The sequence below is a fragment of the Chrysemys picta genome, chromosome 12, assembly GCF_011386835.1.
Source record: "Chrysemys picta bellii isolate R12L10 chromosome 12, ASM1138683v2, whole genome shotgun sequence".
Taxonomy (NCBI): domain Eukaryota; kingdom Metazoa; phylum Chordata; order Testudines; family Emydidae; genus Chrysemys; species Chrysemys picta.
In genome coordinates, this window is record NC_088802.1 from 56,460,330 (window position 1) to 56,483,984 (window position 23,655).

A 23,655-nucleotide genomic window follows, 5' to 3' on the forward strand; every position below is an offset into this window, starting at 1 on the left:
ATAAGAAAGTACTTCTTCATACAACACACAGTCAGCCTATGGAACTTGTTGCCAGGGGATGCTTTGAAGGCCAAAAGTATAACCGGGTTCAAAAAAAGAAACAAGAGTGAGGCAAAGAGAGTGGACGTTGGCTCCAATCACAGGCACGATTTCTAATAAAGGCAGGGCTGGAAGAAGGGCTTAGCAGTGCTGACAAGCAGAGTCAAGGCACCAGCTCATTAACATCCAAACTGGCAGCCCCAAAGAGTTCATGCCCCTTATATACTCCCAAGCAGGCAGAGCACCCAGACCTCCCCACACGTCGGCCTCTCCAGCCCATTTTTTGCTCAGACACACTCAGTGAGAGTTTTGTGAAGTAGATGCCTGCCCCATGGGAAGAATGTTCTCACCGCAAGTGGTGTCACATGCATCACAGGCGAACACCATTCGGCCGTCCTGGCCTGGGGCAGGTCTGAGCCAGTGACCTGGCTCCCACTCCCATTCCCAGCCCCCTGAGCAATCAGTCCCCACGCTGCCCTGCAAGGATAGTTCCCAAATCTGCTCAGAGCCTGATGCGATAAGGAGCTCCAGCACAGTCACTCGGGGAATGACTTCAATGGCTGGACCTTTTGCAGAAGTGCATTTCTAAAAGAGCTCCCATTTGAAAGCCAACTTTCAGGTCTTGTAGGCTGGTGGCTAAAACCCACCAACTATGTGCGTGATTGTCCCGCCTCCTCCGATTTCCCATACTGGATGGATTCTTAGCCCAATTCAGCTGGGTCTATAACACTCATCTACGTTGATATAGTGCCCTTTGTACCAAGGGACCCTAAACTGTGCAAGCAGTATACTCAGCAGTCTCTCCCCTCATCCCTCAAATGTAGCCATCTCTGGGGTGGAATGTACCAGCCATTTCTGCAACAACAATATCTCAAAACAACAAATGCAGCAGAGGGAATTGAGGGAAGGCAGGATGTTTGCTTGGGACTTTAGAGTCCATGACGCTAGCAAAAATTGCCAGGAGATTTGTAGGGGCAGATTTTTAAAGTCGCAAAAAAAAAAAAGCTTTAAAAAAATGGAGTTGTGCCCACAAATCAGGTATTTAGATGCTTAGATGAAGGCTAGGACTATAACAGGGTTTAAAAAAGAACTAGATAAATTCATGGAGGTTAAGTCCATTAATGGCTATTAGCCAGGATGGGTAAGGAAGAGTGACCCTAGCCTCTGTTTGTCAGAGGGTGGAGATGGATGGCAGGAGAGAGATCACTTGATCATTGCCTGTTAGGTTCACTCCCTCTGGGGCACCTGGCATTGGCTACTGTCGCAGACAGGATACAGGGCTGGATGGACCTTTGGTCTGACCCAGTATGGCCATTCTTATATTCTTACTCAGATATTTGCATATGCATATGCCCAATTCCTGTCTGTCTATACAGGCTAGTCCCACAAAGATAGGCATGCATTGTGGCATTCACCAGTGGGTCTCCTTTGTAGCATATGTGGCTCTTAGTAAGTGCTGGTCTGGTCTCTGTCTCAGCCAGCAATTCAATCTTTTGCTGCTCAGTGTCCCTCTGGGGCTGTTCTGGGATACAGGTCCAGGACTGGCTCCCATGTGACTAGCACTACCTATTAAATTACCAAGGCCTCATCCCCAGGAGGTCTTGCATCCAAGCACAGGTCTAGCCCATACCTGCTGAGATGTGCTAGGTTCCCAGCACAAGGCATCTGGCCTGTTTCTTCCTGTAGAGAAGTCAGGATGCTGGGTTGGGGAGATTGCCATCGATTCCACGGCTCCGTAATGCCCTGCCTTGAACAGAGGGAGCAGCAGGAGAGCCCGGGCCAGGCAAGGCACAAACCGAGTTGGGAACAGCAAGGTAAACACAGTCAAACAGGAACTAACAGTGGTTTTGTGGTCAAGTTTATTATGGTGATTTGTGTCAAAGGGTCCCAAAGTGATGTAGAGTCATACCCAGGGATCCCTTCTAATGCTCACTGAGAGCCAGCCACCTCCCTGTTCAACATCACACAGCTTAGCCGGGAAGGGAGGAAGGGGAATCCCTGCTGGTAATGCTGGCCATGGAATAGCTAGGAGAAGAAAAACACACACAGCGAAACAGTGACCTGCCGGTATCCTAGCCTCTTCTCCCCAGCAGGACAGCACAAAATCTCCCTCTCCCGCACGGGTTCCCTTTTCTGACCTGGGGAGTCTTGTTAAGGGGAGAGAGGTTTATTTCTAGGCTGTCCTATAGCCCCTCTCACAGACACTGAGGGCTTTAGCCTTGTGTCCCTGTGGCAGGGAAGGGTTACTGGCCCCCTCTTACAGATGGGGAAGGAACTCACCCTGGGGCAGAGCTGGACGTTGCACCCAGTTTCCCCTTGACCCACCCCAGGTCTTCACCACCCGACCCTCCTCAATTTCTGCGGGGGGGAGCAGCAGTTGGGACTCGCTCCCCGAGGTGAGGGGTGGGGCTGTGCTTGCAGGGCTCTAGGGGGAAGCGGGGGAGGCCTTGGACACCAAGGTAGGAGTGAGTGAAAGCCTGGGTTCTCTTCCCCTGCCTGCCGTGGTGATCACCCTCTCCTGGTGCTGAATTATTAAGCGTGTTGTTTTCTTTTATTGCTGTGCTGGAGGAGAACTGCCTCACACCAGCTCTGCTTTGAATGTGATTATGTGCTGGGGGGGGGGGATGTCAGCGCCAGCCAGGCCCCACAGAACTATCTTCCAGCCCTCGCACGCCTGCGCCTTGCCTTGCTCTTATTTATCTGCTTGCTCTTGTGTGTGGCTCAGCGCGCACGGTCCCCTCTCTCCGCGGCCCAGCGGGTCCCTCGGAGGAGGGGAGATTTAGTGTCTGACAGAGCTGCTGCACCCGTCGCCTCGGCTGGAGACTGCTCAGGGCCTGCTCTGTGCAGGGACTGTTTATCTTGCCCTGAGGATTCTGCTCCTTCCCGCTGCGGGACGGCACATGAGCCATAGCAGGGATTTGTCCCCAAGGCCAGCCTCCTCCAGAGAAACAGGGAACTTGCAGGGCAGCAGCAGGGCTCAGGCAGCCATGTGGTAACTCCCCAGAGCCTCTCATTGGAGCAGCAGGGCATTCCTGGGGATCCAGGCCCCAGCTCTGGCTTGGAGGGGGGCTTGCAGGCATGGTCAGTGGGCAAAGCAGCACAGCATTGTAATAGCCCCTTGGCAGCAGAGCTAGAATGTCGTGATTCTGCCCTTCCCTGGCCTATCCTACAAGAGCCCCATGCAATATGAAAAGCTAACACACAGGGACCTTGTCAAGCCCCCGATGCAGCTGGAGGCTCCCAGTCGTCCTGTCCCTCAGCCCGTCAGAATGTCCCTAGAGCCATCCAGAAGGAGAACTGATGTGCTTCCACCTGATCCATTTGTTTGCATCCCTCTGGCCAGAGCCAACCCATCCCTTTGCCACTGCACTGCCCCCAGCCTAACCAGTGCCTGTCCCTCATAAGTCACTGAGCTGTAGCCATTGCCTGGACTTAGAACTGGCCAAGCAGCAGGGCTGGGCTGCCCACAGCACCGGCCCGGGACAGGTGAATGAGCGAGCAGGCGCAGTGACGGAGTCCGAGCGGCAGGGCTGGGCTGCCCACAGCACCGGCCCGGGGCAGGTGAATGAGCGAGCAGGCGCAGTGACGGAGTCCGAGCGGCAGGGCTGGGCTGCCCACAGCACCGGCCCGGGGCAGGTGAATGAGCGAGCAGGCGCAGTGACAGAGTCCGAGCGGCAGGGCTGGGCTGCCCACAGCACCGGCCCGGGACAGGTGAATGAGCGAGCAGGCGCAGTGACAGAGTCCGAGCGGCAGGACTGGGCTGCCCACAGCACCGTCCCGGGGCAGGTGAATGAGCGAGCAGGCGCAGTGACGGAGTCCGAGCGGCAGGGCTGGGCTGCCCACAGCACCGGCCCGGGGCAGGTGAATGCTTTGCATGGGTTCCCAGCTCTGCCTTGGACTCTGTAGCCGTGGGCAGCCCTTTGAACTCAGCCCGTCGGTTTGCCCAGGGGCGTTATTGCTGTTTAAGATCACAGAGTAAAGCATTGTTCAAGGGTTGCCCCTTCCCTTCCTTAGGCTCACTAATTTCAGGTGCCGCCAGCCTCCGGGATCAGGCTCTACCAAGGCTGCTCCTGCTTTTTCTTCCTGCCTCCTGCCCCACATCTCTCTGGTCTAGTTAGGTTGAAGCGCTTCGGAACAAGGACTCGCTCAATGTCTGCAGCGCCCAGCACAAGGGGGCCTCGAGGTGCTACCCTAAGCCAGACAATAATAATCATTCCAAGAACTTTTACTCCCTAAGCAGCCTCGGAGAAAGGGGTTTGTGCAGAAGTGACTGAGGCCGTAGCCGTGAGCATGGGGGGGCGGGGGGCTCCTGCAATGACCTCTCCCTTGGCCAGGGGTGGGGCAGCCACTAGTCCATCCTGGCCCATGAGAAGCCAGGAGCTGGGCCTAGCTCAGGCTGTCAGCCATGGATGCTGGCTGAGCCTGACCCAGGAACAGGAGAGGAAAAGGAAAGGAAAAATCACTCCTGCCAGGGAGCAAGCGCAGTCAGAGTTGGCTGGCACCTCGCAGGTTAATTGTGAGAGCAGCCGATTCCCTTATTGACAGGGTAGCTTGAAAAATGCTGAGGCAGGACATCCGTTACACAGAGTGTCAGAGCAGGAGCCCACACTCCCAGCTCTGCCATGCACACTCTCGCTCTCCCCGCCACACGTTCCCCTCCCTTCCCCGCCAGCCCATCCAGCCCCCCACAACAAACCTGGCAACTTGGCCCCCAGTCCTTCAGCCTGGCTCCTCGCCTCTGATTGGCCTCGCGCTCCCAGCCTGAGTCCAGCAGCCCCTGCACTCCCAGCCAGCTGTACTCTACCTCCGCAGGAGGAACAGGTCCAGCCTCGCTCGCTTTTTCTCTCTTCCTTTTTCTCCTAAGGACACCCAAGAGGATTTATTTTTGGTCCCTCCCCCTGTTTTTAATATCGAATCAGCTCCCCTCACCCCCACCCTTCCTCTCTCTGTGACTCGTGCTTGGGATCTGGGGGCTCGCTCCTTTTCCCTTCCCAAGTTGGAATCCTTTCTCCGACCCTCGCACCACGAGCAGCTGAGCACCAGCACGATGGACACTGATGGCCAGCTCTGACGTGCATGGCGGCCTGTGGCGAGTGACCGCGCTGTGCCGGCGAGGGACCCGAGCCGATAGGGCACTGCTGCCAAGCCACCCACCAGCACAAAGCCCAGAGAAATCCCGGGGACAGAGACTGCGAGGGAGCACAGTGCGGGGCGCCTCAGCCAGCTGCACGGGGAGCGGAAGGGGAACCCCACACCCTCTCATTGCGCTGCTAGGCCAGCTCACCCGATTGCTCCTCTCTGGTGCTGCGCATCCCCGCTGCCGACATGATGATGTATTTCTGGGTAGGTACCAAACACAGGATTTTCCCCTTTCTTGGCTGGGGGCTGGGGGCTGGTTTGTTTTACAGTGTGCTTGCTTCCAGCTTCTGGAGCTCTGCTGCCTGCCAGGGAGACGCTTTCTTCTTCCAGCAGAGATCTCTCTGCTTCCTGGCTTCCATACAGCCAGAGGGGATCAGGTGTTTGCCTGCTGGAGACAGGCCCCCAGGAGCAAGGAGATGGGTGCTGTCTTCCCCCTCCCAGAAAGGGCAACTTGAGCAGGGCAGGGCAGGGCTTCCTGGATTGAATTCAACTAGTGAAAGGCATGGTGACCCCTCCCTACTCCCTGCTAGGAAAGCTTTCTGGACAAACCCTGACCCAAAGTTCTGCCTCTTCCTGCATCTGCCCTCTCTGAGCCCCAGGCTCACTGGGAGATTTCTATAGCACAGCCCTAGGGGCTCTTAGACTCAGAGCTGTTCTCTAGAGAGCTCTCAGCAGATCACCAGGTGACAGGCCAGGGAGCAGGAGGTCCTGCTCAGTGGCATATTCCCTCCACTAGGAAATCTTTCTGCACCTGATCCACCCAATCTCCCCTCACATCACTCTCTGGAAGAGGAGTGGAGGACAGTTAGCAGAAGCAGAAAATCTTTGGCTGCTCAAGAGAAGTTGCTTTGTTGTTTGGTTTGCTTTGCCCAGAAGAGGCTTGTGCTGTACGTGAAATGCCAGAAGCACTTACCCAGGGGTGGAACCCTAGAGAACGTGGCCCAAGGTGGGAGTGTCGTGGAGAAAGGGGCATCTGCTACTGCTCATTCGGCCTGGCGCTGGGAAATTCCTCCTTCGTCTCTGTACCCAGCACATCTGAGTTTCCTATGCTCCTTTCAAACAGCTCAGATTGACTTGCAGCAAGTCCTGCTGGAAATAAGGAAAGAGGCCTCTCAGTTATGAGTCCGTGGTATTCAGGCAGTAGCCCAGCGAGCAGCTGCAGGGACGTGGACAAGGCCTTGTCCTCAGTACCTTGGACAAGTGACTTTAAATGTAGCTTGTCCAATAGAGCACAAAGGAGGGGCATGTGAACAGAAGGGAGCAGGTATTGAAAGGGCATGTGAACTGACCTGTAAGCACCGTCACTGGGAGCTTCAAGGCCAGACAGCCAGAGGTTAAAGCCAGGGCAGTCTAGCCAGATTCAGGAGAGAATGAAGTGACAAGATGAAGAAGCAAATGGGCTTGAGACAAGAGCAGCAGACAGCATTCTTGTGGTCTGCCAGGACCACCCTTCTCCAGGAATGCCATGCACTTACCTGAGGGTGTGGGGTCTCTGGGAGCTCAGTGGGGTGTCACCTGGCTTTTTACACTGGCTTCTCCCTCTTTCAGGGCAGGTCTACACTACGGCCTAAGTCGATCTAACTTACATCACTCAGGGGTGTGAAAAAGCTGCCCCCCGAGCAACGCACGTTTTGCACTGTCCACAATGGCGCTATGTTGGCAGGAAACACTCTCCTGCTGACACAGCTTCCACTTCTCACCAAGGTCGAGCAATTATGCTGACAGGAGAGCGCTCTCCCGTCGACATAGCGCGTCTTCACCAGACGTGCTACAGCAGCGATGCAGCTGCGCCAGTGTAGCGCTGTAGTGTAGACTTGCCCTGAGTCTGCCGCTCAGATTTCCCATGCGATAGGGCTGTCAGGTGGCGGAGGGCAGGGGGTTCTTGGCTCTCTGGGCGTAACTTCCTGCTTATTTCACATGGTATAATTGGCTATGGCTAGTGCTTCCTTCCCACCCCCACTCCCCATCTTATTATTTTTAGAAGCGCCAGCATCCCAGCCCGAGGGCTCTGCAAAGGGTATTTAGCTCAGCCAGGGTCCCAGTGCACTGCTCTGCATAGTGGTGGCATTGGGAACAGGCTCACTGGCCATGCTCTGGGTGCTGTCACCCTTTGTGCCAATCCTGATCTCTCTGGGCTGCAGTGAGCCAGGGCACCTGTTCTCCAGGATGATTTAAGCCCTTTTAAGTAGTAGGGGGCAGATTCTTTTAATCTCACCCCTGTGAATGGGGGGTCTGCACATCAAGCTGAGGGCGAGTCCCAGCTCGAGGAGACGTATTTGCACGAGCTCGACGAAAACCGTAGGTGCAGTGGCGCAAGGGGCAGGACAGCCAGCCACCCTGAGGCCTAGGCTCTTTGACAGCTACGGACTCAGGGCGGCTGCCTCTCCCATACTTGTGCTGCCATGGCTGCCTCCTGGCTTTGGCTCACCAGTTCCATTGAGCTAGCACAGAGATGTCTCCGGGAGCCGGGCTCACCCCAGCTCAAAGTCAGGCGTGCCCTCGTGGGCTGACATTCCATGCAGACTCTCGTTACTGGGCTCAGGTGCTGTTTAGGGAGCGAGTGTAAGGAAAATGCGAAGACATGATTGAAAGAACATAACAGAGAGGAGAAAAGAAAAGAACGGCAGCGAGAGACTGTGACACATGGCACAGCAAGGGGGAGATGGGATAATAGATACAAATGGTCTCTGTGACTGTGCAGGGCAAGCACCTGCGTAACTGAGCAGAACCTGCTCCAGAGAATGCTACTCTAGAAGCCCTCTCTTAGCAGTCTCCCCAGTTATTGCCCTGCCTCTGAGTCTGTCTTCCTGGGGAAGCTTGGAGAGGCGGTTATGGCAAAGTCCTTGTCTCTTTCAGTTTGGGTCTGGTCCTAAACCAGTCCGGCCAGTGTTTGCAAAATACAGCAGCTAAACCTGCCCGTGTCCAGAGGCCAGGCAGCTCTGGGGCTCTCCCCACTGCCTTGCTCTAGTGCTCTGGGGCTCTCCTGAGTGGCTAGTGAAGGGGGTGCCCATCTCTGCTCTGGACTCTGGCCCAGGGTAAGCGTTCAGCAGACATTTGTGGTGTTTTCCAGCGACTTTTTTGCTTTCACAGCCCCAGAAAGAAACGAGACCCACAGCCCCTCAATGAGGTAGGTCAGCAGGGGCTCACTCCATTTGGAAGCAGTCTGTAGATTGGGGTTCCCCACTCCATTCTGCAGGCTTCCAGAATTATGGAGAGGGCACTAGGGCAGCTGAAGGGAGGAGGTGGAGGAAAGGCGCTCGGGAGAGAGGGGGCTAGTGTGAATTTAGGCTTTCTCAGGGAAGCAGCTTTTGGTCTGAAGGTGCTTTGCTTTCTGAAGTCTTCGTGCAGCCCCTTTCGGAGGGCCAGGAGCCCCTTTCTGTCAGGGTTTAAATTCTGCACAGGACTCGGGGGATTCCCAGCACTCACTCATGTCTCTGCTCCAAACGCCTGACTGACACTCAGTCAAGGCCAGGAGGCCACAGCTGGGATGGGAGGTTCCTGAGTGCGGCTGTCTGAGGAGGGGCATAGTGCATTTGGAGAATGTGTTTCTGAAGGGGAAGCTGTGGGTTAGCTGGGTTGGGGTAAAGGGGCCTTGATTTAGGATGAGATTTGGTGCAGCTAGGGGAGAAAACCACATGGATACAGGGCAGGGTTGCAGTGGGTGTCTGTGCAGCAACTCCATAGGCCCCAGGTAGAGTTTTGCAGAGCCCTGTGTGCAGCCCCAGGGCTGTGGAGCGGGGCTCAGGGCGTAGCGCTTTGGCTCTCCTGACTCCTAACCCCCAACTCTAACCAGGAAACAGTTCTTTCTCCCTGCTCGGGGATCTCTGTTCTCCCAGTAACACCTAGCACAGCACAGGCAGCTCTCTGCTGGCCACGGCTGGCTCCAGGCACCAGGCAACCAAGCACATGCTTGGGGCGGCCAATCTTGGGGTGGAGGAGGGCAGCGCGGCGCGGCATTCCGCGGGGGGGAGGAGGGGGCGCTCTGGCGGCACGGCGCTCGGTGGGGGGTGCTCCGGCGGCACAGCGCTCGGCGGGGGGGCGGCGCGGGGCGCGGCGCTCAGGGAGGGGTTCTGGCGGCGCTTGGCGGGGGGGTGGCGCAGGGCGTGGCGCTCCGGGGGGGGATCCGGTGGCGCGGCGCTTGGCGGGGGGGCGGCGCGGGGCGCGGCGCTCAGGGAGGGGTTCTGGCGGCGCTTGGCGGAGGGGTGGCGCTCCGGGGGGGGGATCCGGCGGTGCGGCGCTTGGCGGGGGGCGGCGCGGGGCGCGGCGCTCAGGGAGGGATTCTGGCGGTGCTTGGCGGGGGGTGGCGCAGAGCGCGGCGCTCGGGGGGGGTTCCGGTGGCGCTCGGCGGAGGGGGCTAGGCGGGGCGGCGCTTTTTTTTGCCACTTGGGGCAGCAAAAAAGTTAGAGCCGGCCCTGCTGCTGGCTCTGCCAGAGAGTCTGGGGAGAGATGGGCCTCGGCTCCTAGGAGGAGAATTGGTCTCCCCAGGCTGTGCAGAAGGACTCTCAGCTCCCAAGGGCAATGAGGTAATAGCTTGAGTGTCGTGCCCACGGCAGGAGTTTCTCAGTCTCCACAGTGTAGGGGTTTGGTTTCCTCCTGCGGCTGGCGTTGTGGTCACTGTTGGCAGCGCTGCAGGGAAATTCTGCAGTGGCAGCTACCAGCGGGCAGCTCAGTAATTGACACCACAACAGGCTGGGATGCCAAAGCAAAACGCCTTCAAATTAGCAGTGATTGCAGGAGAAATAAAGAGCGTGGGGGGCGAATGAAAGGAGGGTTTCTATAAATATTATGATTTTTAAAGTTTGCCCTGGAGTCCTAGAAGCTCTTTAAACGCTAATATCCTGTCTGTGCATTTAAAAAGCCTTATAATGAGGATTTAGTGTCGCCTTTTGGAGCACCTCCTGCCTCGTGTTTCCATGCGCTCACATGCCACCTGTCTTCTGTCCTGATTGGCTTTCCTGCCTGGGCTAAGCCATGTGACTGGCATCATCTCACACACACAGGGATGTGCCAGCCCCCTTTTCACTCTCCCGCTGACTCAGCAGCCCTTTCCCCCCATCCTGGCTTTTGGGTGATAACTGAGTCTCATGCGAAAACACTCAGGCCTAAAATTTCCAAAATTGCCCCTGATTTTGGGAACCTTCGTTTCTTGGAGCCCAAGTTGAGACCCCAGAGGCCTGTATTTCAGAGAGGCTGAGCACTCACAGCACTCCAGCAGGGCGGAGTTGTGGAGACTCACCATTTCTGAAAATTGGCTGTTAGGGCCAACTTCTCCCTTACCCTTACCCGTCATTCACCCAGTGCAAAGTGTGTGGAGTGGATGGAAAATGCCACCATTCTGGTTCAGTGGCGTTTTACCTCCCTTGGGGCTGATGTCAATGAAGTTCACAAGGTGCATGGCCATAGAGGAAGGCCCATGGCGTCTTGCCCAGAACCAGGGGAATTATCTGCCTTAAAGTCTGAAAAAGAATCAGTCCAGAAACTCCCCAGAAAAACTCGAGTCAGGTGTTTATTGCCAGGAACCTTTGTCACGTGCTTTTGTTTGTGTCGCCACTTTCATACAAACTCCCCAGTCCTCAGCGCAGAGAGAGCAGCGATGCCTTCAGCTGAGCTTTGGGCTGGTGATGAAAAGCTGCCGGGGTGAGAGGGACAGGGAGCTGCAGACAAGAAAGCTCTGATGCTGGGTGTAGGGAGATTGTGAGGAGACGCAGAGAGGGGGCCACCGCTAGACAAGTGACAAGGGGAGGGAAGAGGCATAGAGTGCAGTAGGGACAGCTCCACCTCCCCTGGGAGCCCATCTCTGGGTCAGAGAGAGTGCAGACTCCATGGCCCATGCACTCTGCTCAGACTGCCAGTTATGACGGTGGGTTTGCAATGTGGGCACCAAGTGACTCTCGAGGTTTGGCCGCTGCCCAGCAGGGATGGGTTTGAACAGACAGCCAAGGAGTGACACGTTCCATAGTCCAGTCCCAACCCCCTGAGCCCTCTGTTTTGCCATCTGCTGCCTGACCTCTTCACCGAACGCCCCCCATCAGCAGAGAACTTGCAGAAGGATCCTGGGGTTTACTAGAACTAGTTACCAGATTGTCGCTCTGCGGAAGGTTTCCTGTAGTGCTGATCCCCAGATGGAATCTGCCGGTGGGAGAGCCAGTGCTGCGTGGGAGGAGACGTGAGCACAGTGCAGCAGCTTTTTCAAGGGAGAAGCCATGCCTGGGTGATGCTGGTGTATGGTGGTGTCAAGTCCACCCCTTTACTGAGCTCCACGAGCTCCGGAGCCCCTTCCCATCTTCTCCCAGGGGGTGGTTGTCAGGCATAATACTGAAACCAAGGGCTGGTGTTGCTGAGGCACTTTGGATTTCCTTAAGCTGCCCGGGAAGGGCCTGCTGATGCCTCTGGCAGATGGGAAGGCACTGTGCACTGCTGAGTTGCTTCATTATCTGCATGCTTAGCTCCGTGGCGAAGGGCTGGTGGGGGAAGGAGAGAGTGATCTGCCCCAGTGACCAGCGCATTCACACACCCTGTTGGGCCATCAGAAAGATGCTCTGAACTTTCTCACCATCACATCTGTGGCTTCTCCATTGACATTTCATCGGCGGTGTCTTGGCTTTTCCCAGTAGGAAATACTGCAGAGCAGCGGCTCTCAACCTTTCAGACGACTGTACCCCTTTCAGGAGGCTGAGTTGTCTTGCCTACCCCCAAGTTACACCTCACTTAAAAACTACTTGCTTACAAAATCAGACATCAAAATACAAAAGTGTCAGAGCACACTATTACTGACAAATTGCTGACTTTCTCCTTTGTACCATATAGTTATAAAATCAATCAATTGGAACATAAATATTGTACTTACATTTCAGTGTATAGTATATAGAGCAGTATAAACAATTCGTTCTCCGTATGAAATTTTAGTTTGTACTGACTTTGCTAGTGCTTTTTATGTAGCCTGTTGTAAAATTAGGCAAATATCTGGATGAGTTGATGGACCCTCGGAAGACCTGTGCGTATCCCCAAGGGTATTTGTACTCCTGGTTGAGAACAACTGCTGCAGAGTCTGAGATTGGAGCCCAGGCAGAGGGGAACCAGAGAGGGAGGGGTCAGAGCCCTGGCTTGGGGAACTGCTCCTTGTGACACTGCAGCTGTTCACCTGTGGAAGGCCCTGCCCTGTGCTGCTCCCCTGGCGCTGGGAGACGGAGTCATTCCCGAGCATCGGTTCTGTCCTGGTTCCACTGCCTGTGTGTTCAATCTCATTAAATCCACGGTGTCGAATTGTCATTTCCTATAAATATTGTGTTGAATGAAGGGGCTTCAGGAAGGATTGTATTGATTGAAGGAGAAAAGCCAGGGATTCTCGCTGGCACCAGGGCAGGGCCATGCCTGCTCTACTTAATTAAAAGTGTAAATTGGGTGAGATCCTGAGTATCCAGCACCCACTCTGCAGAGGCCAGGAGCCCAGGGCTAGGGCCAAGAGAGTCTCATTGCCTCCTGGTTTTGGCCCATGTGATTCACATGCAGCATCTCCTCTTCACTAGCTCCTGGCTCTTGGGGCCTCAGTGGGGGCAACTGGGGATTCTCATTCTGTGGTGAGAATGTGGCATATATTCCTAGCCACAATTGGTGGGATGAAGGTGGTGAATTTTCAGTAGGTCCTGGCCTGTTACAGGGCATGTAGGTTTTTTGACACATGCACCCCCCCCCCCTTCCCCTGCAGAATAATGGGCTCTGAAGAGACTTGATTGCTCTGCTGTCTCCTGAGCCCGCAGCAGCATGAGTTGGGGGCTGGCTTCCCTCTCATGGCCCAGGTTCCTTCCTCACTATTGGACACTCCACACAGGAGAAGCCCCAAATCCCTTCCCCCGTGACACGTTGCATTTGGGAGAGTCACTTCCTTATTACAAAGTGACTACATTGCTGGGTCTGGATATGGAGTGAGCACCTCTCGTATCTTGGCGGCTGCTAGCCTCTCTCCAGCCCAGCTCAGCTGTTGGGTTTCCAGCCCATATCCTACCAGAGATGTCCCCAACTTGGTCGTCAGGGCAGTCAGGCAGGGGCCAAAAGGGCTGTGGAGACAGAATTCCCCCCGCAGCCAGGGCTAGCACAAAGGGCTGAAACCCCCAGCAGGGCTCTCTGGCTGGAGGAGCAGGTGTTGGTGGAAGAGAGGCATTCTCTGGGATGGGAGGCTTGCTGTGAAGGGGGGCAGAGGCTGGTGGTTTTGTGGCTGTTGATGCGTTAGAAGGAGAGAGCAGTTATCTATCTGCATATTAGCTGCTTGTGTTGGCAGGTGGGTATCTTGGATTCCACGAGTCTCCTGTTTCTGATCTCTGCCCTTGCCTTTGGCTGTTTGGGATTATTGGTTCCCATGCTGGAAGACTGAAAACTTAATTATCCCAAGGCAAGAGGGTGAAAGCACATGGCTGTTTCCTGCGGGGTGGGGGTGGTTTGCTGCTGTGCACGGCTGTTTTGGGTGATGAGGATCTGGCAGAGAGTGCAGACCCTGTTGCAGTGGGGCAGGGTGTGGATGGCAGCCCAGGTTAACATTTTAGGGTTTTGAACCCTATGATGGTTCTTGGGGTACCCAGGACTGGGAGTCATCTTGTTACCCCTCGGCCTCCTCTGCTTGTGCTTAGCTGGGTGTCAGCTTCCTGATGGCACCAGCCTGTCAGCCGCCCAAACAACTTCCTCTGGGCATTGCCATCCCTTACTTTTCCTTGCAGGTTAACAATAGGGGCACCCCGTCCTGCGCCCCCTTGAAGCATTCCCCAGCCCCATCTCCACTGAACCCTGACAGAACTACCTGGCCTGCTGTCCCCTAGGGAACAGGGTACACACCAGCTTGTACGGTTCAAGTCAGGATCAGCACTTGGCTTACCACCATAGCACTGAGCTAGAGTTATAGTGACCACAAGAATACGTTTATTATCAAAGATTCAAGAGATCGTGAGTAAGGAGAATGGAAACAAAAAGTTACATGTAAACCGAAATTCTGATATACTTCCTAGAGACTGAACTTAACAAGCTAGCCTCCTGTCTAAAGAAGTTTGTCTCACCCATGTGTCCTTTGCAGTGTTTCAACCATGCTGGTTGTGATCCTCTTTTTATGAATGCAGTCATACTGCCCCATTACTTCCTAGGTGCAGGGTAAAGTGGTGTCTTCCTTGCCTTCTCCTTATATCTCCCAAAGTCCATTGTCTGTACCCAGATTCAGGATACCCTCCCCCCATGGCTTATTCTCTGGTGCGCTGCCTCCCTTTCGATTTCACACTCCTCCCCTTCACTTCGTATTTAAATGGGATTTACCTGATGTTGTCTTAATTTACATGCTGACAGAGATGGGTGAATAAACATGTTTTGTCTGACAGAAAACCTGTTTGTCACCTCTGCCTGGACGCAGCCTTTGGGACATATTCCCTGTATACATGTGTAACTCCATCCTTGGTGTCTGTGCATGCGTTTCACAACCTTGGTACCAAGCAGTGTGACCTCACATGACATTCTTTGGTGGACCAGAAGATACATCCCAGGATCAGTTGGCCTCACAATGTGTTTAACGTTGGATTCTTTGTGAGGGTTTCGGCATTAGCCCAGGATCGCACTTTGGGAGAAAACTCCCTTAGAGGCCCAAGCCTACGCTGCTAAATGGGCCTTCCCTCCCGATAGAAAACCTTCGCTGCCCACCGCCATGGGAAATCCCCATTTGGGACGGCTGCAGTGCAAGACGAACTCCCTCGGCAGCTGTCAGAAACTCAGAGGGCATACACTGGATTGGGACAGGGGCTGCTTCCTTCTCTCTGCACCAAGGGGCTCTTTGGGTGAGAGGCATGGGCTGCACAGTGTTTAGGTAACAGGCATGGAGGGAAAATTCATGGAGACTGCTCTCCAGAGTTTCACAAAAGGCCTTGGGCACAGGCAGTCCCCTCTTACTTTTCAGTGTGGGAGTGCTGTGCCCAGTTCCCCTAGCATAGCAGGTGTTGTGCCCCTAGGTTGTCTGGACCCTGGTGCTGGGCCTGGAATGGGAGCAGGGATGGATTGCAAGGGCAAAGTTGGTGCTGGGGCAGTGCCTGTAGAGTGCCCAGGGCAGAGCAGGTGCAAGTGCTGTGCCCACTGGGTACTAATGGGAATTTTTAGCACTAACCTGCATAGATTCATAGATTCTAGGACTGGAAGGGACCTCGAGAGGTCATCGAGTCCAGTCCCCTGCCCGCATGGCAGGACCAAATACCGTCTAGACCATCCCTGATAGACATTTATCTAACCTACTCTTAAATATCTCCAGAGATGGAGATTCCACAACCTCCCTAGGCAATTTATTCCAGTTCTTAACCACCCTGACAGTTAGGAACTTTTTCCTAATGTCCAACCTAGACCTCCCATGTACCTGTATTTATTTTGCATTTGTACCAGCAGAAGTCAGGGCATTTTGGCTGCGCATGTCAGTAAGACTTTTACTGTAGCATAAACATTGACTTGCTTTTGGTGGTTCTATGCAGAGGGGGCAGCTGCCATAGACTCAGAGGAGGGGGAAGAACTGTGCTAATTGCCCCTTGCCCACTCAGACATCCCAGTGAAGGGTCCCTAAAACTCTTCTGGGTCTGGCCACACAGAGCTAGACACCTGCCCCTTCGTGGAGAGAGAGCATGAATCCTTGCAGCCCATCACCCCTTTCTCTGATGCCCTGGATTGTGTGTAGTTGGCCCTGAAAAACTGTTGAATGGTTTGAGACTGGGAGCACCAAGAAGCAGCCAGAGCATCTGTCTGAAATGCATCCTCGCCCCTAGCTTTGTGATAATGGGGGAGAGAGAGAGTTATTTTTTCTCTCCTTTGGATTGCCCCAGTGTGTGAATCTCTGTGGGGTCCCAGCAAAGTAGCCATTATGCTGGGAAAGATCTGAGAGGCTTGTGTTTAATATATCAAAAGAAAATAAAAGCAAGTTCATGGAAATGACAAATTTCAAGATTTTGATCCAGCTCCCCAGAATCAAAGGTCTTTGGAGGAGGGCAGGGCAGGCCCGACATAGCAGGGGAGCTGCCGGTCAGGATTGAGGGGCAGAACTGTGTGAAGAACCTTGCCTGACTAGCATCTGGCTTTAGCAAGCAGCACCATTCGTGCATTTAATTTAATAAGGTTTCTAACTGTACCCCATATCCTTCAGAGCCCCTGGGGGATGGAGTGGGGAATTGGTCCTCGCCACAAGATAGAGGTTTGCTTTACAAACTGAATACCGACAAATCCGAGTTGTTGATGGCTGCTTCCTGACACAACTGTCTGGGGCACCTCTTACTCCTTTACTGGGTCACACAGGGTTTGTCTACACAGTAGCCGAATGGTGTGGTTCCCAACGTGGGTAGAGAAACACATGGTCTTAGCTCCCTAAAACCAGCAGTGTGGCTGCAGCAACCCGTGTGGCAGCTCAGGCGAGGTGCCCGAGTAGAATCCCACCCAAGCCCCTGGCACGTACTCAGCCAGCCGGATCCACTGCCTAGGCCACTGTGGCCACACTGCTAGGATAGTTGTTAGTGCCTAGATTTTGTAGGCATATGCTCCCTAGTAAAACCAACCCCCCATGGCCCAGCAAAGAAATCTCTCCAGTTCCAAGTGTTCCTGCCTAGACCTAGCTCTCAAGGGCTACTCTCCACGTGGAGCAATTCCAGAATAGCTGCTCTTCATTAACTGTTTCTGATCAACTCCATGTGTGGATGCTCTTATTGCGGATTAGTTTCACATGTAGACAGGCCCTGAGATACTGCATGTGCCCTGGCTTCTCTGAATAAGGTGAAGGTGAGTTGGCAGGGGCAGGTTTGCAAAACTAAAGAATCTTCCAGGCTCAGCTTTACATGTGTCTTGAGACATTGGATGAGTCCCTTTAAATGTATCTTTGTCTGTGACAGAGCACTGGCAGCTCTGCCGTATTCTGTGGGTGTGTGTGTGTGTTTCTGTTTCCAGTCAGAATATCCCCAAACCCCAAGCCAGTTCAGGAGAGGGAAATATCTCCAAAAGCTCCCTTGCAATGTACAAGCCACTGTAAACGTGATGGTATTTTCGCTGGTTCCCATTAAACTTTCATGTGCTTTCCCTGCGTTCCTGCTCCCCTCTCTCCTGCTGCAGCTGCTGCCCCAGCCCCAGATGTTTGCAGCAGACTGCAGGCGCTTCCTTTCTGCTCATTCCATGAGGTCACAATCCAGTGCTGGTAACATCACTGCTACTTCCACGTGGTGACACTGATATTGGACTGTGACCTCACTGAATGAAGCAGGCATCGGGAGGAGGGGCCAGAGGCAAAGGGGGAACCTGCAGCTGGATGCCGATATCTGGGTCAGCAGGAGTGAGTGGGCCGGAATGCAGGGAAGCAGCAGAAAAGTTGCCTGTGAATGTTAGTAAAATCTTCTGGGTATTTCTAGAGTTGGCTGGAGAGTGCCAGTGGCTTGCTCAGCCGCTGGGAGCCACAGGCACAGAGGAAGGAAGGAAGGGAACAGGGATGAGTCTTGATCGGAAGCAAAGGGGGCCTGGCTCTGAGTGGAAGGATGGTCCTGCTCCTGCGGAGACAGGGGCATCATGCACAACAGGGAATGCAGAATCCCACACTTCGCCCCCTATCCAGCAGCTTTGAAAGGCTCAGTGTCTCAAGACACCATGTCGCTTTCATCCCTTCCCTCTCCCCACCATCCAAATATTCCTCTACTCAGGCACTTTACTAGAATGCAACCCCCTTCCCCCAAAACCAAAAATTGGCCACTGTGGGTGCAAGAGCCATCTCCTCTGCAGCTCCCGGGATGTGTTCCACATTCTCCCTTTTTCCTGTCTCGGTGATTCTCCATCCCTGCTTAAACATTCTCATTGCCTCTGGATTTCTCTGTCAGACTGCTGCTCCTCTTTGTTATTTGGGGAAGCACTGGGATGAAAGGTGCCAGGTAGCACAGAGAGCCTGTTACCACGGCAGGCTGTAAGGGCAGTGGTAGTGGACCCATGAGAACAGACACATTCCCCTGCAATAGTCGCCTTTTCCTCCAGTGTTTCCAACAGAACAAAAGCCCCTGGAGTAAGCCTGCTGTAATGGAAAGTTCAGCTTGCATCTGCTGGACATGTTGCCTAGAGCTAAGCACCTCCGGCTCCATCTCTGTCTCACTCAGAAAGCAGAAGGTACACCTGTCCCACTGCTGGCAATACAGCGCCCGCGCTGGGTTGTTCCAATGCATGCACCGTTGATTTCCTTTTCACAATGCCATGTGCATCAGTGGGCTTTCCCGCAGGCTTCAGGCTAGACCCAGCCAGAGAAATTACAGCTCCTAGCTGCAGGCATTTCTCCTCTCTTCCCCAGCTGAAGCTCTGTCTCCTGAGGGTCATTCTCCAGGAGACACTTTCAGAGAGCGTGGAACACAGTGGTGCCGCTGTCCCGGCAGAGCGTGCCCTCCTGCCGAAGGGGGGTGCCAGCAAATGGCAAGGTGGGCCCAGAACTGGCTTCACCCAAGCCTCATGGAGCCTGTTCTCACAGGTATTCGGGAGGGACATACTAGATCCATTCCCCACATTGAGTCTGTAGACATAGTGCTTAGCACAGGGGAAACCCTGATAGCACTAGCTGGAGCCTCGCAGTGTAGACGGATGCTATACAAGATTCAGCCTCCCCAGGCTTTTCCACTGCTACGTAATGCTGCCCTGCAGCCCCCAGCTATTCCAGCCCTGAGCCCAGCCACACACAGCTCTGCCAAAGTCCCTTCCTCCTCCCCTGCAGCCCCCAGCTATTCCAGCCGTGAGCCCAGCCACACACAGCTCTGCCAAAGTCCCTTCCTCCTCCCCTGCAGCCCCCAGCTATTCCAGCCCTGAGCCCAGCCACACACACAGCTCTGCCAAAGTCCCTTCCTCCTCCCCTGCAGCCCCCAGCTATTCCAGCCCTGAGCCCAGCCACACACACAGCTCTGCCAAAGTCCCTTCCTCCTCCCCTGCAGCCCCCAGCTATTCCAGCCCTGAGCCCAGCCACACACACAGCTCTGCCAAAGTCCCTTCCTCCTCCCCTGCAGCCCCCAGCTATTACAGCCCTGAGCCCAGCCACACACACAGCTCTGCCAAAGTCCCTTCCTCCTCCCCTGCAGCCCCCAGCTATTCCAGCCCTGAGCCCAGCCACACACAGCTCTGCCAACGTCACTTCCTCGCCTGCAGCCCCCAGCTATTCCAGCCGTGAGCCCAGCCACACAGCTCTGCCAAAGTCCCTTCCTCCTCCCCTGCAGCCCCCTGCTTTGCCAGTCCTGGACTTCCCACCCAGTTCTGCCGATGACCTTCCATCCTAACCTGTAGCCCTCATGCCCCCCGCCCCGGCCCGTTTTCCCAGTGTCCCTCAGTCCCAGATTTCAGCTCCCACACCCCCTCTAGTCCATCCAAGACCCCCATTGGGGGGGGTGCTCTGCAGCAGGGAGAGGAGGTGTGCCAGGGCTGGCAGGGTATGGGTTATGGAGCTCTCCCAGTGACTGTGTCTGTACCAGGCGGAAGAGGGAATTTCTCGCAGTATGCTTCCATTTCTCCCATTGACCGTGCAGCCAGTCAGTTCTTACTGTTCCCGGCCTGGCTCTGGTGTGTATCTCCAGAACCACGACTACCTCACTTTTGGGGGCAGCACATGGTTTCCTGATTGTGGGATGGATTTTCTCTTTGTTCCCCCTCCCCCATCCCAGCATCCAGCTGGTAGATGAGCGGTGAGCAGGGCAGCACCATCTCCCCAGCCAGGCATGCAGGCTGGGTGCACAGCTTTGCAGCTGGTGTTGACAATAGCAAACAAGCCCTATTGCTTTGTCTCCATGTTCCGTGCATACCCTAAGGCACCCTCCAGGAAGGTGGGGGGAGATAGATTCTTGGCTGAGTAGGGCTTCTTAGGGTACATCTACACTACAGCGGGGAGTCGGTTTAAGATACGCAAATTCAGCAACGTGAATAGCGTAGCTGAATTCGACGTATTACAGCCGACTTACCCCGTTGTGAAGACGGCGGCAAAATCGACTTCTGCCGCTTTTTGTCGGCGGCGCTTACTACCACCTCCGCTGGTGGAGTTAGAGCGCCGATTCGGGGATCGATTGTCACGTCCCCACGGGACGCGATAAATCGATTCCCGAGAGGTCGATTTCTACCCGCCGATTCAGGCGGGTAGTATAGACCAGGCCTTAGACAAAGTCCCTAGGTGGGTTGAGGGAAATGACCAAAGCCATGGAAATCCAAGGGAGCGTTTGGAAATGTGCCAGGCCTGGGTTTGAACCCAGATAACTGCTAATGCCCAGTAATTTACTGGAAGTGGGAATGCATTGCTGAGCGGCCCAGGCCTGAACAAACAGGGGTGTGGGCAGAGGCTGAATTCCTGGGCCAGGATCCTGGCTTCACTGCAGGAAGGAAGAGCCCCTTGGCAGGACCAGCTTTAGGCCGATTCCCCGGAATCGAGCCCCGTGCCTAAGAGGGCCCCGCGCCTTGGGCTCACCCGGCAGTGGTCCACTCTGGCAGCATTTCGGCAGCGGGGGGCCACTCCGGGGTCTTTGGTGGGGGGGGGCACTCCGGGGTCTTCGGCGGCGGGGTGTCCTTCAGTGCCACGGAAACCACGGAGCGGACCCCCCGCTGCCGAAGACCTGGACCGCGGACTTGGGTCCCGCAGGTCCTAAAGCTGGTCCTGCCCCTTGGAGCACCCCCATCCCTGCCTAGTATCTGGCAGAGATAAGGAAGGGTCCCAGAGGACACTGCACTCTGATTCAGGTTTGTTCCACTCGAAAGCCAAGCCCAGCACTGAGTCCCTGAGTTACAGACTGGGTCAGAGCCACAGGCTCCCTGGAGCAGAATCCTGACACCAGGAGCCATGGATCCTACAGCCTGCCCACTGAGCAGCACTAGGGCAGCCTGTGGCTGAGGGGGTGGGGGTGGTACCGATAGCCCCCCCCGGGGAAGAGGTATGAAGAACCAAGCCTCCCCTGCTGCTGGCCTGGCCAGGCACTACCTCCCTCAGGACGCTGCTGTCATTGCCATTGCTGTTACTGTTTAACCCCTGTGTCTGCCTGCTGGAGCCGAAGGAATACATCAGCAATCTATCCTGATTAGATGGGGATCCCTGGCCTCAGGAGGGGCCTGCAGATGGGCAGCAGGCACAGGTAGAGAGCAGCGTGAGCAGATTGCACTGGAACTGGGGCTCAAGCACTTTGTTTCCTTGTGTTCCTAAACTCTGGGCACCTGCGTCTCCCAATGCACCATGCCCAGCAACCCCGACCAACACGTCCTCCACTGCCAGCAGGACGGGCCTGGGCTCTGCGGCTCTCACGCGCTCTCTGGGGCTCATCCGGGAGGATGGTGTATTTGCTTCTCTTGGAAGGCTCTGATCCCTGGAGTTTAAACTCATTGTAAGATAGGTCTGGCTGCCTGGTCCGGTGTCGCCCTGCACCATTGGGATCTGATTAGACCTTACACCCAATTGTGCTGATCGGGGCAGAACAGCAGAGAGACATCATTTCCCAAAGTGATTAGTCGGTGCAGGGATTGTTTTGCCAGCAGAGCAAGGGAGACCCCTACTGCCAAGGAGACTTGGGCAGAGCAAAGGGAACTAGGACTGGGGCGAGTAAGGACATCCTGCATTTCCGTGGGGAGCTTATTTGTGTGTGTTATTTGAGGGGGGCCCTGCTGTGCCATCCCCTGGTCTGCCTTCGTACTCCCTCCACCTGCACTGTCTAGGCTGCAGTCGAAGGTGTGATTGCAGCTCAGGCAGGCATACGCGCACTAACTTTAATCTCGTTAGGACAGGTAGAGAGAGCAATAAAAGTGTGGCGTGCAGACCCTGGTCTGGGCTAGCAGCGTGAGTACGTCCCCAGGGTCCTGGACGGGCTTGTACAGCCTGTGCCATTACCTTTTCACTGCTCTTTTTAGCCACAGCAGCTAGACTAATGCTATGGTGGGTCTGCCTACCCAAGCTGCAGTCACACCTCTAACTGCAGTGTAGACGTACCCGTACTGAGAGAGGGTTCCTCATCCCCTGTTCCCTGTGGAACATCAGCTGCACAGCTGTTTCCCAGGGGAGCAGGCTTGTGGCTCAGGCCTACCGTCCCAGAAGCTCTTGTTAGCACACTGAGTTGGGAGAGCAGCAGACTCCAGCCCGAAGGGAGCTGAGAAACCTTTCCCCTCACCCCTGGCTGAGTGGTGTCATTGTTCCTGCTACCCTTGTTCCAGAGCAGCTCAGAGGTGAGTGCAGACCCCTCGACAGCCTTCACTGAATTTCTTTACATCTATGACTAACTACTGCTGCGCTTGTAATTCATGGATGCTGTAACTGTCGGGGCCCTGGAGTAGGAGAGGCATGTGCTTTGCTGCCTGGAGGCTGCAGGGGCTGAAGTTAATGGGAGCGCCCCTGCTCCATCCCCATGTCTCACTTTCGGAGATTCCTCCTTTGGGTTTTGATTTCTTCTGAGTACTGAGTGCCCATCACTTCAGATTATTCCTGCCTCATGTTAGCTCTGCCAATGCGCCTTAGTCCTGCCCCACCCCTCCCCCTGCTAATCCTGTGCAGGGTCCACATGTAGCTTGGCCCAGACTTCCCAGCCTGAACTACTCCGTTTTGTGCCTCTCATGGGTAGAGACTTTCGGCAATTTGTGCCCTTGTTTCGGGGTGTGTAAGAATGTCCAATAGAGAGAGCTGGGTGAAATCTTTCATTTGCAGCCTAATCACATTTGTTGCTGTGCATTCCATCTCCCCGTTCTGTCCAAGGTGCATTTCTGGCCACCACCACCACAGCAGCTGAGCGCCTCACAAACTTTAATGTATTTGTCCCTCAGCCCCCTGTGCAGCAGAGCAGGGCACTTGTTCCTTGTTACAAGGAGGAGGGAGAAAAATTGTTACTCTTAACCTCTGAGGATAGGACAAGAAGCAATGGGCTTAAACTGCAGCAAGGGAGGTCTAGGTTGGACATTAGGAAAAACTTCTTAACTGTCGGGGTGGCTAAGCACTGGAATAAATTGCCTAGGGAAGTTGTAGAATCTCCATCACTGGGGAGCTTTAAGAGCAGGTTAGACAAACACCGGTCAGGGATGGTAGATAATACACCTCTACTTCGATATAACGCGACCCGATATAACACGAATTTGGATATAACGCGGTAAAGCAGCGCTCCGGGGGGCGGGGGGGCTGCGCACTCCGGTGGATTAAAACAAGTTCGATATAACGCGGTTTCACCTATAACACGGTAAGATTTTTTGGCTCCTGAGGACAGCGTTATATCGAGGTAGAGTTGTACTTAGTCCTGCCTGGAGAGCAGGGGACTGGACTAGATGACCTCTCGAGGTCCCTTCCAGTCCTATGATTCTGTGATTCTACATAGTATAGATGGGAACTGAGGCCCACACAGATGGGACGGGGAGTCTGTGGCAGAGGTCTCCCAAGTCCCAGGCTAGCACCTGAAACACTGACTGGATATTTGATAAGGGTGGGAGGGTGAGTGTTCCCCTGGCAATGATGAAACTCTCAGTAGCACAAAGGGCACC

General features: G+C 54.8%; 1 protein-coding gene across 37 annotated transcripts in view; it reads left to right on the forward strand.

The window, feature by feature from the left end:
* The window catches only part of RBFOX3 (RNA binding fox-1 homolog 3), a 321,786-nt gene that overhangs the window by 234,256 nt on the left and 63,875 nt on the right, over window positions 1–23,655 (forward strand). For 20 of the 37 annotated variants that reach the window (XM_042840926.2, XM_065562866.1, XM_065562870.1 and 17 more), the window contains 2 exons: window positions 1,726–1,853; window positions 4,904–5,382. The exons of 14 other annotated variants lie outside the window; for them this stretch is intronic. In XM_042840926.2, the coding sequence (XP_042696860.1) occupies window positions 5,365–5,382 (18 nt within the window). In that variant the 5' untranslated portion in view covers window positions 1,726–1,853; window positions 4,904–5,364. The remainder of the gene's footprint in view (window positions 1–1,725; window positions 1,854–4,903; window positions 5,383–23,655) is intronic. 3 more of the 37 variants (XM_042840927.2, XM_042840928.2, XM_065562867.1) reach the window with 1 other exon arrangement.